Source organism: Prunus dulcis, chromosome 7, assembly GCF_902201215.1.
Source record: "Prunus dulcis chromosome 7, ALMONDv2, whole genome shotgun sequence".
Taxonomy (NCBI): domain Eukaryota; kingdom Viridiplantae; phylum Streptophyta; class Magnoliopsida; order Rosales; family Rosaceae; genus Prunus; species Prunus dulcis.
The window spans coordinates 4,898,669-4,912,087 of NC_047656.1; the positions used below are offsets into that span (position 1 = coordinate 4,898,669).

Genomic DNA, 13,419 nt, shown 5'->3' on the forward strand with positions numbered 1-13,419 from the left:
TGACATGCTAGTTCTTTTTCGCTCACAGGTATGGACTTTTGTCTTAAAATTGTAAACAGAAATGCAATTTATGAAGATTAAGAGAAACGTCATATAAAGTGTGAGCAATGACAATGTAAGAGAAACGTTGTACACAATGAGTAGGAAAAACATATTTCATAAGCATGTGGCCATGGGGAAAAAGAAAAACAGATAGTCCAATATGAGTTGTGAGCAAAGACAACAGAACCGGCCTTTGACAGAGACAGAGGAAACAAGAAAAATGCAGAAAACACCAAGTCAATGCACTTTTTATAGCCTCTTTGATTTTGATACCTATAGGCACTGATCTGTGCAAATTTTAAATAAACAAAGTCACAACGTCAGAATAGAAAAAGGGACAAGGTAGGTAGATTGTTATTTTCAAATAAAAAAAATAGTGAACTTCTCACAACAATGTCAATTTCAAATAAAAAAATAGTGAACTTCTCACAACAATGTCACAACATTCTTCGATTGTGATTCATTTATTTGTTTCTTTTGCTGCTTGACTTATTGGTTGGTCGTGAAAACCAATAGACAGCTGCATTCGTAAGTTCTATCCACAGTTACTGCCAATAAAAAGTAAAAGAAAATTAGGATAAAGTTAACAGACCCTTTATAAATAACTCTGTTACCATCCCATAGAGAAAACAGATTCATATACTCTCTCTCTCTCTCTCTCTCTCTCATTATGGAACGTCAACAATGGAGTATCCTCCTAACAATATGTGCCACTATCATCCAAGCATTTTTAATAGCAAACTCCCTCCCAGAAGCTGATAAAATCACCAGTTTGCCAGGTCAGCCACAAGTGAGTTTCCAGCAATATGCAGGATATGTAACTGTGGACGAAAAGCAACAAAGGGCACTCTTCTACTACTTTGTTGAAGCAGAAACTGATGCTGCTTCAAAGCCTCTTGTTCTTTGGCTAAATGGAGGTGAGCTTACCATTCACTTATTTGCATCATTTAGAAATCTTACTAGATTATGTGAGTGTGTATATACATGTAAGCGCGCGCACTTTCATACATGCAAGAAGTTTCGAGTTAGAATTGTAGCATTAAAGAAAACTGTTGAACATACATCTTCTGGGCTGCAATTTAATGATTAGAAGCTTTCAAGTTTTAGATTTTTTTTCGAAGATTATCCATACCAAAAAATCAGTCAAATTTAAAATTCTTTAACTACTATTTGATTATTGTCATTAGTATTTCATTCTTGACTGAGAAAATGTAATTGTCTACAAAATTTAAAGTACAAAACAGTTCCGAGTTGGCGGGTTTTTTGTAACGATGATCTTTGAAGAATGACCTAAAATACTGACGATTACGATCATTAAACTAAATGGTGGGGCAGCCATAGGTAGGAATGAGAACATCCTCACTTGAAAATTTTCCAAAATCTATATTATCCTTACATTCACATACATGTAATCAACTAGTAAAAACCAGATACTAATTGAACTTTATGAGTAATGAAGGGCCTGGCTGTTCATCTGTTGGAGCTGGAGCCTTCATTGAGCATGGACCTTTTAAACCAAGTGGGGACATTCTGCTCAAGAATGATTTTAGTTGGAACAAAGGTAAGTAATCCCATTAAAGTCTATGCTATGCTCAATCAATTAATGAGCTTATACTAATTCTCGTTATGGTTTTCTTCCTTTTTAATCTTTTGCAGAAGCAAATATGCTCTACTTGGAGTCACCTGCAGGAGTTGGCTTCTCCTACTCATCAAACCAATCATTCTATGATTTTGTGAATGATGCTATAACAGGTTTTCACTTCATATCACTATTTCATCAAACTAAGAAGAACTTCAAAATTAAACTGATTCTTTCTGACTTGTGAGTCTGTTCTCTTCTGTTTAGCAAATGATAATCTCGTGTTCCTTGAGCGCTGGTTTGACAAATTCCCAGAGTTCAAGAACAGGGATTTCTTCATCACAGGAGAGAGCTATGGAGGTAACCATTCCCTTAATAAACACCGGTTACCAGATAAAAAATTTGTTAAGGCATGAATCGTTGGTTCCAACGTCTAAACAACCCTGTTTGCTGTTTGTTCCCAGGCCACTACGTTCCAGAGCTTGCACGTCTGGTTGTCCAATCGAAACTGAATTTCAATCTCAAGGGCATAGCAGTAAGCAAATAAAAGTTGAAAAACTGAGACCAATTGAAGTTTCTTAAGTAATAAAAAGTTTTTTTTTTTTTTTTTAATGTAATGCAGATGGGCAACCCCCTTCTTGACTTCAACACTGATTTCAACACAGGGGCAGAGTACTACTGGTCACATGGATTAATATCAGATGCCACCTTTGAAAGTTTCACCTCTGTCTGCAACTATTCTCAAATGCTTAGGCAGATTATTAATACCGGTAAACTTAGCCCTGCTTGTGCTGCAGTATACAACCAAGTTCAAACAGAAATAAGTAACTTTATCGATCCGTACGACGTTACTCTTGACATCTGTTTATCCTCCGATGCTGCTCAATCTCGGAAGCTCACTCAACTGGTAATTGAAGACTTGGCATTTTTCTCCTTTCATTTCCTCTGTTGAAGTCACTCACTCACTCACTCACATCTACAGCAAGAAACAGAGAAGATAGACGTCTGTCTTGAAGATGAAACAAGTAAATACTTAAACCGGCAAGATGTACAGGAGGCACTTCACGCTCAGCTTATTGGAGTCTCGAATTGGACCATTTGCAGCGAGTAATCATCTCACCTAAAATACTCATAATCACAACCTGAAAAAGAAATGTTCCACCTCTAGTCTTTTCTGTTGGTTTATTTGTGCTTTCACCTTGTAGTATTACACTGCCAGCCGCCGTTTTCTAACTTCGATCATTCTCTTTACAACAGTGTCGTCAGGTATAATCGGCAAAGCATGGAAATATTAATGCTTCCTGTTTTGGGTTACCTTTCCCGGTTTGGAATCCGGATTTTCGTTTACAGGTAACCATGTTTTTGTATGTCTGCATTATACTCATCGCCGTGCAAAAACTCTTCGTCATCCACGATGCCTTAAAGGCTTTTACAAATTCTAAACATTATATCTTGAATTTCTACAGTGGTGATCAGGATTCTGTTATTCCACTAACTGGGACACGGACAGCGGTGGATGGATTGGCAGAGGTCTTGGAACTGAATACAACTGTGCCTTACAGAGTCTGGTTTGAAGAAAAACAGGTCTGTGAACCTAACCAGATTTGAAAGGACACCGCTTCTTGCCTTCCCTTCTTAACCATTGTTCATTTCTTTCTTAACTTCTCAGGTTGCTGGATGGACACAAGTATACGGTGATGTTTTATCGTTTGCCACCATAAGAGGAGCAGGTCATACAGCTCCATATACACAGCCAGAGAGATCACTGCTTCTATTTAGTTCATTTGTGGGAGGAAAGCCACTGCCAGAAGCACTCACTCACTGACCAAATTCATAAATAAAAGGAAGAGCAGAGGTCTTACATCATTCATTACACATAATAACTGAAGCAGATGCATTTGCTAGCTACACACAGATCAGCATTCCGAAAACAAAACCTTACAAAGTGCAAAATTCGAAATAATAATAATAAGTTTGCACTTTCTCTTTTTTAGCAATATTGTGGCAATATCCAATGAAACTACAGTTCGGATAACATTTTTAATTTCTTCCTTGCATTAAAAGGGCTTATGCGATATTCCAACATAAACCACAAACGTCACAGTTGCACTAAAATTACTTGTCCAATAGCAGAAAAGATAAGTGTTACATGTTTCTTTCATCTAATATAAGCACATAACAGATGTAACTCTAGCGCATCAGCAGCAAGGATGACTCCAATACATGCTACTGAACTCCTCAAATCACTATGGTAAATCATGAAAAATTTAACACAGTCACAGGTCATATAGTACATCAGTCGTGCAAGGTTCCCAGTATATCCTCATCTCGATATAAATGGTACCTAAAATGGCAGAAATCAGCTTCATGAGCATGTAATTAGAAAAACCATATGAAAGTCCAAAGAGATAATAATTAAGTAAGGGATAACAGAAGTACATCGCAGCTACTGTCACAAGTTCCTATAACGTATATAACATAGCATACATTCTCAGATGTTCATAGTCAGAAACAGAAATCATAGCACGAAAATGTTTAGACAGCACTTTGAAAGCATTTCAGAGCCTATGGTGCAATACATTTGAGTTGAGGTACACCAAATAATCCTTGAGGCAAGACATTCACTACCAGAACAGACTGGGCCCTTAATTTAACTCTGCATTTGAGACTTGACCTTTGCTACTGTAACCCAACAACAAACTTATGGGGCTTTACCATAACACTGATTAGCTAATAAATAAAAGACAACTATTATAAAAGACATTGAAGTGATTATAATACCTAAAGTGATCTCATGGTCTACACGTCACTTCCATTAGATAAATACCAACACTTTTAGAATATTATTACTAATTAATCAAGTACAAAGCAAGATCAAGCTTGATTAATGTAGATAAATCAAACCCGACCCAATGCAAGCTCCAACTTGCCTGAAAAGTTCAGCTTGACTTCCATGAGATCAGCCTCAGCTCAAATTACCTAAGATTACTCAAATCATGCTCACATCATTCTCTGAGCTATAGAATTTAACTTGAGCTCATAAAGTAATAATAAAGCCAAAACAAAGCTAACCAATGCCCTTCTCTGCTTTACAGACCTAAAAACATTCAGTAAGACTAGAGTAGGCATTCACCATGAAATAACAAAAATGCCTTCTTGAGTGAATCGTAATCCTAGTAAACAACTCAACTAACATGCTTGAACCTAGAGCTATTTGTGTGTATAACATGCATCTATTTACTGAGAGATAGATGCATGCATATTGATACATATATGCATGTAAGACATATACGTATAAACGTACATAACTACATGAACAATCAACCATAAAAAAGATACACTTCAATATTTATGTATATGTGAGATGCATGTACATGCATTAGTATACATGCTTCTGTGAAGTTGATTTGCATAAATGCTAATCATAGAATGAAAAGCATGCCACTCTGACTTCTATTTTTATTTTTTTGAAAAGCCATGGCACTCTAATTATTTAATACCATTTCAAGTCACAAAATCTAATATCTTGTTATTCTTTCGGGTACAAAGTTCTGCCATTAGGAATATTTTATCTGCAAAAAGTTTAAACAGTATTTAACATAAAATAAAAGCCAACATGCTTCACGAGGAGTATGCAACTCCCAGTTTCAGCTTTCCTCATATACAGATAGAATTGTGGTTTGTTTATTTATATTAAACACTGATGGAACCAATGTGCATCATAAGAGGAATAATTCTACCCTAGTTCTAATCCTTATAAGATAAATTATCTACGCAATAACTACATACAAATTAAAATTGCATGCCCTAGTCAGTTTATACTAATAGTCAATCGAGTGACTAAGACCTCATTTAAGAATGTTTGTGCTTATGACTGTCAAAATCAAGTTAAATGTGTATCATGTGTCCCTAAAAGAAGACTATGAAACATAAAATCAATGGTAGATTCCTTAAAACATTAAGTACCGTACAAGAAAACTGGTGGCTGAACTAAAAAAAAGCTCAAGTTCGTAGTAGAGGAACAAACATCATTTAAGTGTCCACAACATATACATTTTGCGTGCATCGTACAAACATACACACCCACACATGCACACACACAAGGCAACCTAATTTGATTTGTTAATGAAAGCTTTCCATGGTCCGCACTGCTATTAATAATATCAAGCATCACAACAAATTTCCAATAAGATCATATGGAGCAAGATCCAAGATGTCAATCGTCGGATGGTTGTGAATTTTTAAAAGATGTTTACAATATTAATCAACTTAAACCAATGAACTGTGTAAAATTTAGAAGAACAAGAAAGAAAAGGAGAAGAGAAACGAACACTCTGTAAATTGAATACGGAAATTGAAAACCTAAAAATATACCACATCTAGAAATACGAACAATAAGGCCATTTGAGAAATATATACATACTCTTTATCGCCAAGCTTCACTTCATTTCCTCCATAATCCGGTAACAGAACAGTGTCACCTTCCTTGACAGTAACAGGAATAAACTTTCCCTCCTTATCACGAACCCCATGACCGATGGCAACAACTTTTCCAGAGTTCAACTAAAGCACAATAAAATGAAAACCATTCAATTTTGCAGAAACAAAACTTTATTTCTATCCAGAATGCTTGTTTTTAATTTCCTTGAGGAAAAAATAATATTTCACCAATCTCTTTTGGACTTTTCAAACTGAGACCGACTGGAGTTTATGTAACAGCAAAGCCGCATTCAGATTGGCTTTATACCAACAACAACAATGACAATACGCTTGCAATGTTAAATAGTACCCACATACAGGAAAAGCTCAATCTCCCTAAAACGCACAGCCAGAGCTACTGAATCAATCAAACGCCAATTAACCAATTCATTTCCAAAGTGAACTCAAATCCTAGAAACCACAGAGTACTCAAGTTTTCATTTTATATTATTACCCAAGTTTCCCAGGAAACAACCACAACAATGAGGAAGTAGGGAGTGGATAAATTGGCAAGCATACCTTAGTGGACTTCTCAGGGAGTAAGATTCCAGCATTGGTTTTGGATGGAGGGACGATTTTCTCAACAAGAACACGATTCAACAATGGAACCAAACGCTTCGCCATCAGAAAAAGCTTCGCCTGAACTGCTGAAGTCCTTCAATCGAATCTTCAACCCTTTGCTTCTGGGCTTGTGTGGGGTTTAGGCTGCTGGGCCTGGGTTTATCGTTTCTCCATAAAATTTACATCAATGCCCCCTCTTTGAAAAGGACCAACTATTTGTCTCCCTTTAGTGGGAGGAGAAATCATGTTCGACTCACATGAATAGAGAAAACGATATATATATTTGTGATGAGTTAGATATCTTGTTCTACTACGGATTTTTTTTCTTTCTTTTATACAAGTGACATTGAGAGGAGGAAATTAAAACTCGGACTTCGGATGCACGATGAAATTGTTTCTTTTATACAAGCAATATTGGGGATATGCTGGCTGATTATAAAAGTATCTTATAAATATATCATAGTTTCTATAAATAAATAAAATTATTAATAATAAACTGAATTTTGAACAGGCTAATTAATGTTTTGCCCCAAGTACTTTTATTAAAATCTTAATTTATTTCATGTATTTTCAATGTCTTATTTTACCATAAGGCCATGTCCATCGCTGAGGGTTGGCCCAGGCAAAAGGGGAGAACAAGCCCGAGTCCAGCTCCAGCGCAGAGAAACAAGCCCGGGCAAGCTGCGGGTCCCACGAGCCCGGGCTGGCCCAAGGGCGAAATCAGACTAGGCTCGAGCCCGAGTTCGCTGACGTCAGCGCACTAAAATCAATTTTTTTTTACTGTTGACTGCCACGTGTCGTCACCGGGTGGCTCCGATTGGATTTTTTTCAGCAATCCTACGGTTCTCTTTTTTTTGGCCAAAAAAATTTTAAAAAAATCCAAAAAAATCCGAAAAAATTCTGAAATTTTTTTTAAAAAAAATACCAAAAATTTATGTATTTTTTCCCTATAAATACCTAACCATTTTATCTACTTTCAACACCAAATCTTCATACAATTTCTTCTCCATACAATATTTTCTACTCTCCACTCACATAATTCATTTTCCACACCAAAATATTTTTAATTGTCATTTTAATCAATTTAATGTAACTTTTTTTTGCATATTCTATTTCTTTTTGTTGCACAATGTTTATTTTATTTTTGCATTTCCTAATTGGCTTTATTTATTTACATAATCAATTTTATTCTTGCATTTCAAAATAGTTTATAATTTCATGCATAATCTTTATTTTTGTTTTTGCATTTTCAATTTGTCTATATTTATTTGCATAATCAATTTTATTCTTGCATTTGAAAATAGTTTATAATTTCTTGCATTGTATATTTTTTGAATGCACTTCCAATTATTTATTTTGAATAGATCATACAAGCACAAATTTTATCTGGAATAAGACACGTGGCAACCGAGATTCCCATCCGAAAATCTTATCCGAAAATTTAATTACAAAAGATTATCAAAATTAATGATTTAAAGCATAAAAAAATAGGAAATAAAGTACAATGAATAGTAATTGCCCTAGACTTGCCCTAGACTTTGCCCTTGTGGGTGGAACTACAAATGGCAAGGCTGACACTATTCACGTGAATAGTATCAGCCCTTGCTTGCCCTAGCTTGCCCTTTCCTTAGACTTTGCCCTTAGGGGTGGAGTTGTTCTAACGTGCCCATTTGGTTCAAGGTTTAGTAGTTTGGGAATGGGTTTCAATTGTATTCCCATGTTTGGTAAGTGCACTCTTGGGAATGCAATTATGGACTCATGGGTATGGACTTCCTATGTAAGGAGGGAAGTACATACCTTTGGCTCACTTTGGGAAAAATTTTCCTCCCACTTGGGAAAGCATTTAATGCAATATTTTTGGACAAACTTACCCATGTTATTAATTAAAAATACCACTTTTGTCCCTTAAAAAACTCTTCATATTAATAACTTTTAATAATTTAAAAAAAAATCAAAAGTATATTGTTGGAAAACCGATCAACTTTTCATTCCTAATATTGCCCAAACCAAACATAGGAATAGGAGAAAACGACATTTTCTAGTCCTTATTTCAGAACATTCCCAAACATGGGAATCTTGTAGGATTAGAAGAAATTTATTCCCAAGAAGTTCAATAACCAAACAAATATTTTGCCACACGCACATTGCTATCTCAAGAATGGTGTCGCGGATGAGCATCTGGACTATACCGACCTTGAGCTAACATAGGTTCTTCTTGGCATTGGTGATTGCAATAATGATGCAGATTATTTAATCATCGTGTCTTGGGTGTTTTTGTGAATTTTTTTTAACGAAGGACTAGAAGAGATTGCAAATGGGATTAGAGTTTCGGTTTGTTTTAGGAGGTGGGGCTTATGTAATTAAATCAACAGAATACTAGCAAAAGATGAGGATGCAAGTGTAAGTACATGTAGGAATTGAAGGAAAAATTAAAATCCTACTTATATTTAGTCACAAAGATAAGGTTATTTAGACAACGGAAGCTTTAAAATTTAATCTTTGAACTTTAATAAAACTAACCCTAAGTATGCTTGGTTTAGATTTTCCACTCCTAGACATTCTAGACTAAGAGAAAGAGAAAACAGAAACTTTGCCCTTGAAGGACTACTCAGGGATGACATCCTTTGAGTTGATCACCTTATCAAGGCCTTCTAGATTCACCAAATCACCAATGGAGGTAATCTCTAACTTTGCCACACCAAGGAAGATGGAGGATATGATGCAACCTAGGAAGAAAGTGATGCTAGTGCTCACTAGGTGGGAGGAGCTTGATGATGTTTTAACTGCTCTCTTGAAACTAGCTAAAAAACCCTAACTTTTCTCAAGAGACAAAGTTCACTTATATAGAAACACAAGGGGGAGACCAAAGTCTCCCTTCAGTAAAACCGGCCATGGGGTATTACTTGGGCTTGTTGGGCTCAAGTGGTCATCCTACTATGCCCACATAACTCAATTAGCCCATTGGGTCCAAGCCCAAAGGCTCCTGAATCCAATTTCATAGTTTAGGTCCAAATTACCCTTTTCAAGTGGTCATCCTACATATCATATTTATTTCCTTTCATCTAACCTTATTGGTATGTGATCCATTAGGTTCTAATCGCAAAGTAGTGGGCAATCCAAAGCTCTATTGATCGATTGTAAATTAAAACTCCCTTTTATTCTCCCTTTACGAGAACTAGATTTTGACCGTGAGTGACGTCCAGCAATATATCACTGTTCCCCAAGCCAATATAGAGTGGGGTTGTGAACCTATTTAGTTGAATTTATCATGCAATATGGTTATTCTCTTAATCAACTCTTTATCACACTGTTTGGGGGTGGTAGAAATCCACCTAACTCGGGCAATTCCCTAAAGCACATGAATTGGCTGGGCACGAGAAGAATAGCGGCCGGGGTTTGTCGGGGGAACTGGGCTTGAGAAAAGGCTGGGCATAGCCAGAGAAAAATGGGTCTTGTGAGACGTAGCCGGGCAGTTCGAATGAAGAGGAAGATCTCAGCCGAGATTTGAGGAGTTAGTGACCGGAATTGTCGGGGTTCTTGCGGCCGAAATGTTGGAGAGCTTGGGAGATCTCGGCCGAGATTGAAGGAATCTCGTAGCGGCAGAGATTTGGAGCAGCCAGTGTCTCGGGCCGAATATACGGCTGGAGTAGTTGGAGGGCTATGGGGCAGGCCAGAGCCCTGGTTTTTTGCTAGAGATTGCGACTACGTTGCTTTTGGTTTTGAGAAGACAGGGCACATGAATAGTGGCGGCTGGAGCATTTGATATTTTTGCGAATTGGGCTGTAGGCTTTTCGGGTTGGAATCCAATTATCTCATTACATTCATATATATAATAATGCATGAATGCAAGCGGCAGCATTACATTCATATATATGAATGAATAATGCAAGATGCGGCTGGAGCTAGTTTTCATTGTTATTTAATATACATATAATTTATATATATATATATGTATTTATATATATAAATGAAAGAATGAGAGTGGGTAGCCGGGCAGGAGAGTTTAAGTCCTCCTTGTATTATTTTATGTAATATATGTAATAAAAATGGGTGGCATTTTAAGGAAGCCCAGTCCTAAGCCACCAATTCAGAGCCCAGATTTTTGGAGGATTATGTGCACATGACGGAGGGCCTCACAAGGAAAGAAATCAAGGAATTTTTTATAGTAAATCCGAGTGTTCCAAAGCAAGGAAGAATCAAGCATGTCAAAATATCTCAATCAATGCAATCCTACGGATTTAGGGGGGCCTTGGAAGGAAAGAAGTTTTAAAAGAGTTGACCTTTGGCCATTCAATGGCCAGCCCATGGGCTGACGAGTGCCCTATATAAACCTTGCTCGACGAAGGCAGAAGACACACAACATCAGACAAACAAACTTATCTTTCGTCTCACACTTTTCTTTTCCTAGACTTAGGATTTTACTTTTCAAGCACCCAGTGTAGTGAGTTCTTTCTTTTTCTAGTGTAAGTTTATATTTTCCTTGTCATTTAAATTCTTGTTCGATTTATATTTCTTATCATTTAAATTCAAGTTTATTTCAGTTCCTTTACATTTCATTGTTATCGCACGTCAATTAAGTTTAATTTCAAGTTTGTTTATTTTATCGTTCTTATCGCTTTTATTTCGTTCTTGCTTTATTTATCGCTTTGATTTATTTTATTGCACTTCAATTCTTGTCTTTAAGTTTATATGCATATTTAGTTTAATTGCATTATTTTTACATAAAACCCTAAAAATCACAAAAACATCCGTACGAAACCTAACCATCCTCGAGCTCGAGGAAGTGAAAAAATCTAGGCCAAGAGGAGGTTCCTTGCTTGGCCGATCAATCGTTTGGTCAGAAGTTAGAAGCGCAACACATCCATCTACTCACATTCCATTCAAGCCCAAATTCGGGGCTTGGTGGTGGCACGCCCCGCATTCAAAAGAAGAAGGACCAAAAGTTCCTTTCGTGGGCTGCCCCGGCCGAAAAGAGGGAAACATATGCTAATTGGGGCATGGAATTCATGTCAAGCCCTTAGCGTGATCTAGAGTCTCATGTGATTCATTATAGCATGATCAAAATCTCTATTATTGATCTAGCTCGTTGCATTGGTCAAAGAATTTTGAGTCACATATTCTAAACATTCTCTTCCTTTACTGAAAGTAGAGATTCCTTGTTGTACACTCCATGTCTCCATGAATTGATCATGAACCCTATTTATATCTTTGGGTTTTGCACAGAGGAACACAATGCTTCAACATGGCCAAGGGCCTACGATGCTTCAATGAGACAACTTGTGGTGCCTCAAGTAAAGGACTAATTTGCAAACTTCCATTCACATTCTCTCTGTTGATCGTGTTCGGTGAATTCATTATCTATTAAACACCCATATCTTAGTTTCTTCACATGAATGACTCGAGACCAGTCATCCTCGTGATTGAACAGATAACATGTGCATGATGTCTTTGTGGATTATCAATGCCCAGTTGATTATCCTATGACCACGAACTATTTATGATGTAGATATGGTACAACAAGGTTTCCTGAACTTAACTTCTTTAAGTCACTTTCTACATCTCACGATCCATGGACTTGTTGATTAAGTAAATGACTAAGATTATTACCCAAAACAACATAATGCCCTTAATTAATTAGGTGAAATACCCTTAGAGTTTACATCTCATGATTGGCTCTAGGGCATACTTGTAACATGAATGGGTTGTGCCTGGTTTGTGTTGTATTTCCAATCCGAATACTAAAATGAGTAAGGAATTTCCAACTCGAACACGACCTGTTTATTACACGGGTAACACGACACGACTCAGGTAACCCGTTTTATTTTAAACAAAAAGCAATAATAATTATTAATGAAACAAAACAAGTGCAAAAGCAGCCATAGTGCCGACTATGAGTATAATGTCTCCAGTGACCAAACACAACAACATGTTGATTTGATCTGGAGAGAATTACCCCTAAACAAAAAAAGACTTAAATCTTGAATTTAGCAGCCCGAAGCACATGTACTCAGACTTATAATAAAGATCAACTACTCAACGGCAGAAACAGTAAATCTGTATCGAAAGCTGAAAACTAGAATAAAAAACACAACAAACTCCTAAAGAGTTCCTGAAAATTATTAGACTAAGACATACAAAGAAACATGATCATCGCTCACACATCCTCTCCACCAACCGAAGAGACTCATAACGCCATATCAACTAAACCATTAATGTTGCACCGGCTAAACCCAACCCACACAATTTGATAACTTCAATTTTTGTAACTCCAAATGTGAACTAGAGCCAAATCCTTGTGTATGTGGGCTAAAACGACAACTATATCATGGATACAATGGTGTTTCGCGGTGGTTGTTTTAACAACACAAAATAAACAAGCATAGCAACCGATGCTAAACCCACCGACGTTGATGCCACCGCCTCTATTGAGATAGAGGGCACCACCGACAACCACCCAAGGCCTCGCACTAAACAAAACCAACTAACAAATCCTATATCTAAACAGATCTAGGTATAAAAACCCAAAATCCTTGTAGATTTAGGCGTATAAAGGGGGAGGTGGAGGAGAAGGAGGGAAAATATTGAAGGGGAAAAGGGAAGAGGAGAAGGAGGAGGAGGGGAGAAGGGGTAGTGCCCACCTCCCTCCTAGTTGAAAGAGGGCTTGGGGATATCAAAGATAGCTTTTTTGGGTCTCGGCTGTAACCCATTTATTAAATGAGTTGGTTGAATTATTATTTAGGTTAACCTATTAACTCCTT

The 13,419-nt window shown here is 36.9% G+C and overlaps 1 protein-coding gene and 1 pseudogene across 1 annotated transcript; one reads left to right on the forward strand and one right to left on the reverse strand.

The window, feature by feature from the left end:
* Window positions 1-712: 712 nt before the first annotated feature.
* Window positions 713-3,446, forward strand: LOC117635224 (annotated as a pseudogene).
* Window positions 3,447-3,631: 185 nt separating this feature from the next.
* On the reverse strand, window positions 3,632-6,817 carry LOC117634485 (10 kDa chaperonin, mitochondrial-like). The gene is made up of 3 exons (XM_034368617.1): window positions 6,620-6,817; window positions 6,045-6,184; window positions 3,632-3,965 (listed from the first exon to the last, which is right to left on the reverse strand). The coding sequence occupies exons 1-3, from the start codon at window positions 6,722-6,724 to the stop codon at window positions 3,917-3,919; spliced, it is 294 nt and encodes a 97-aa protein (XP_034224508.1). The 5' UTR covers window positions 6,725-6,817; the 3' UTR covers window positions 3,632-3,916.
* Between the last annotated feature and the right edge of the window lie 6,602 nt (window positions 6,818-13,419).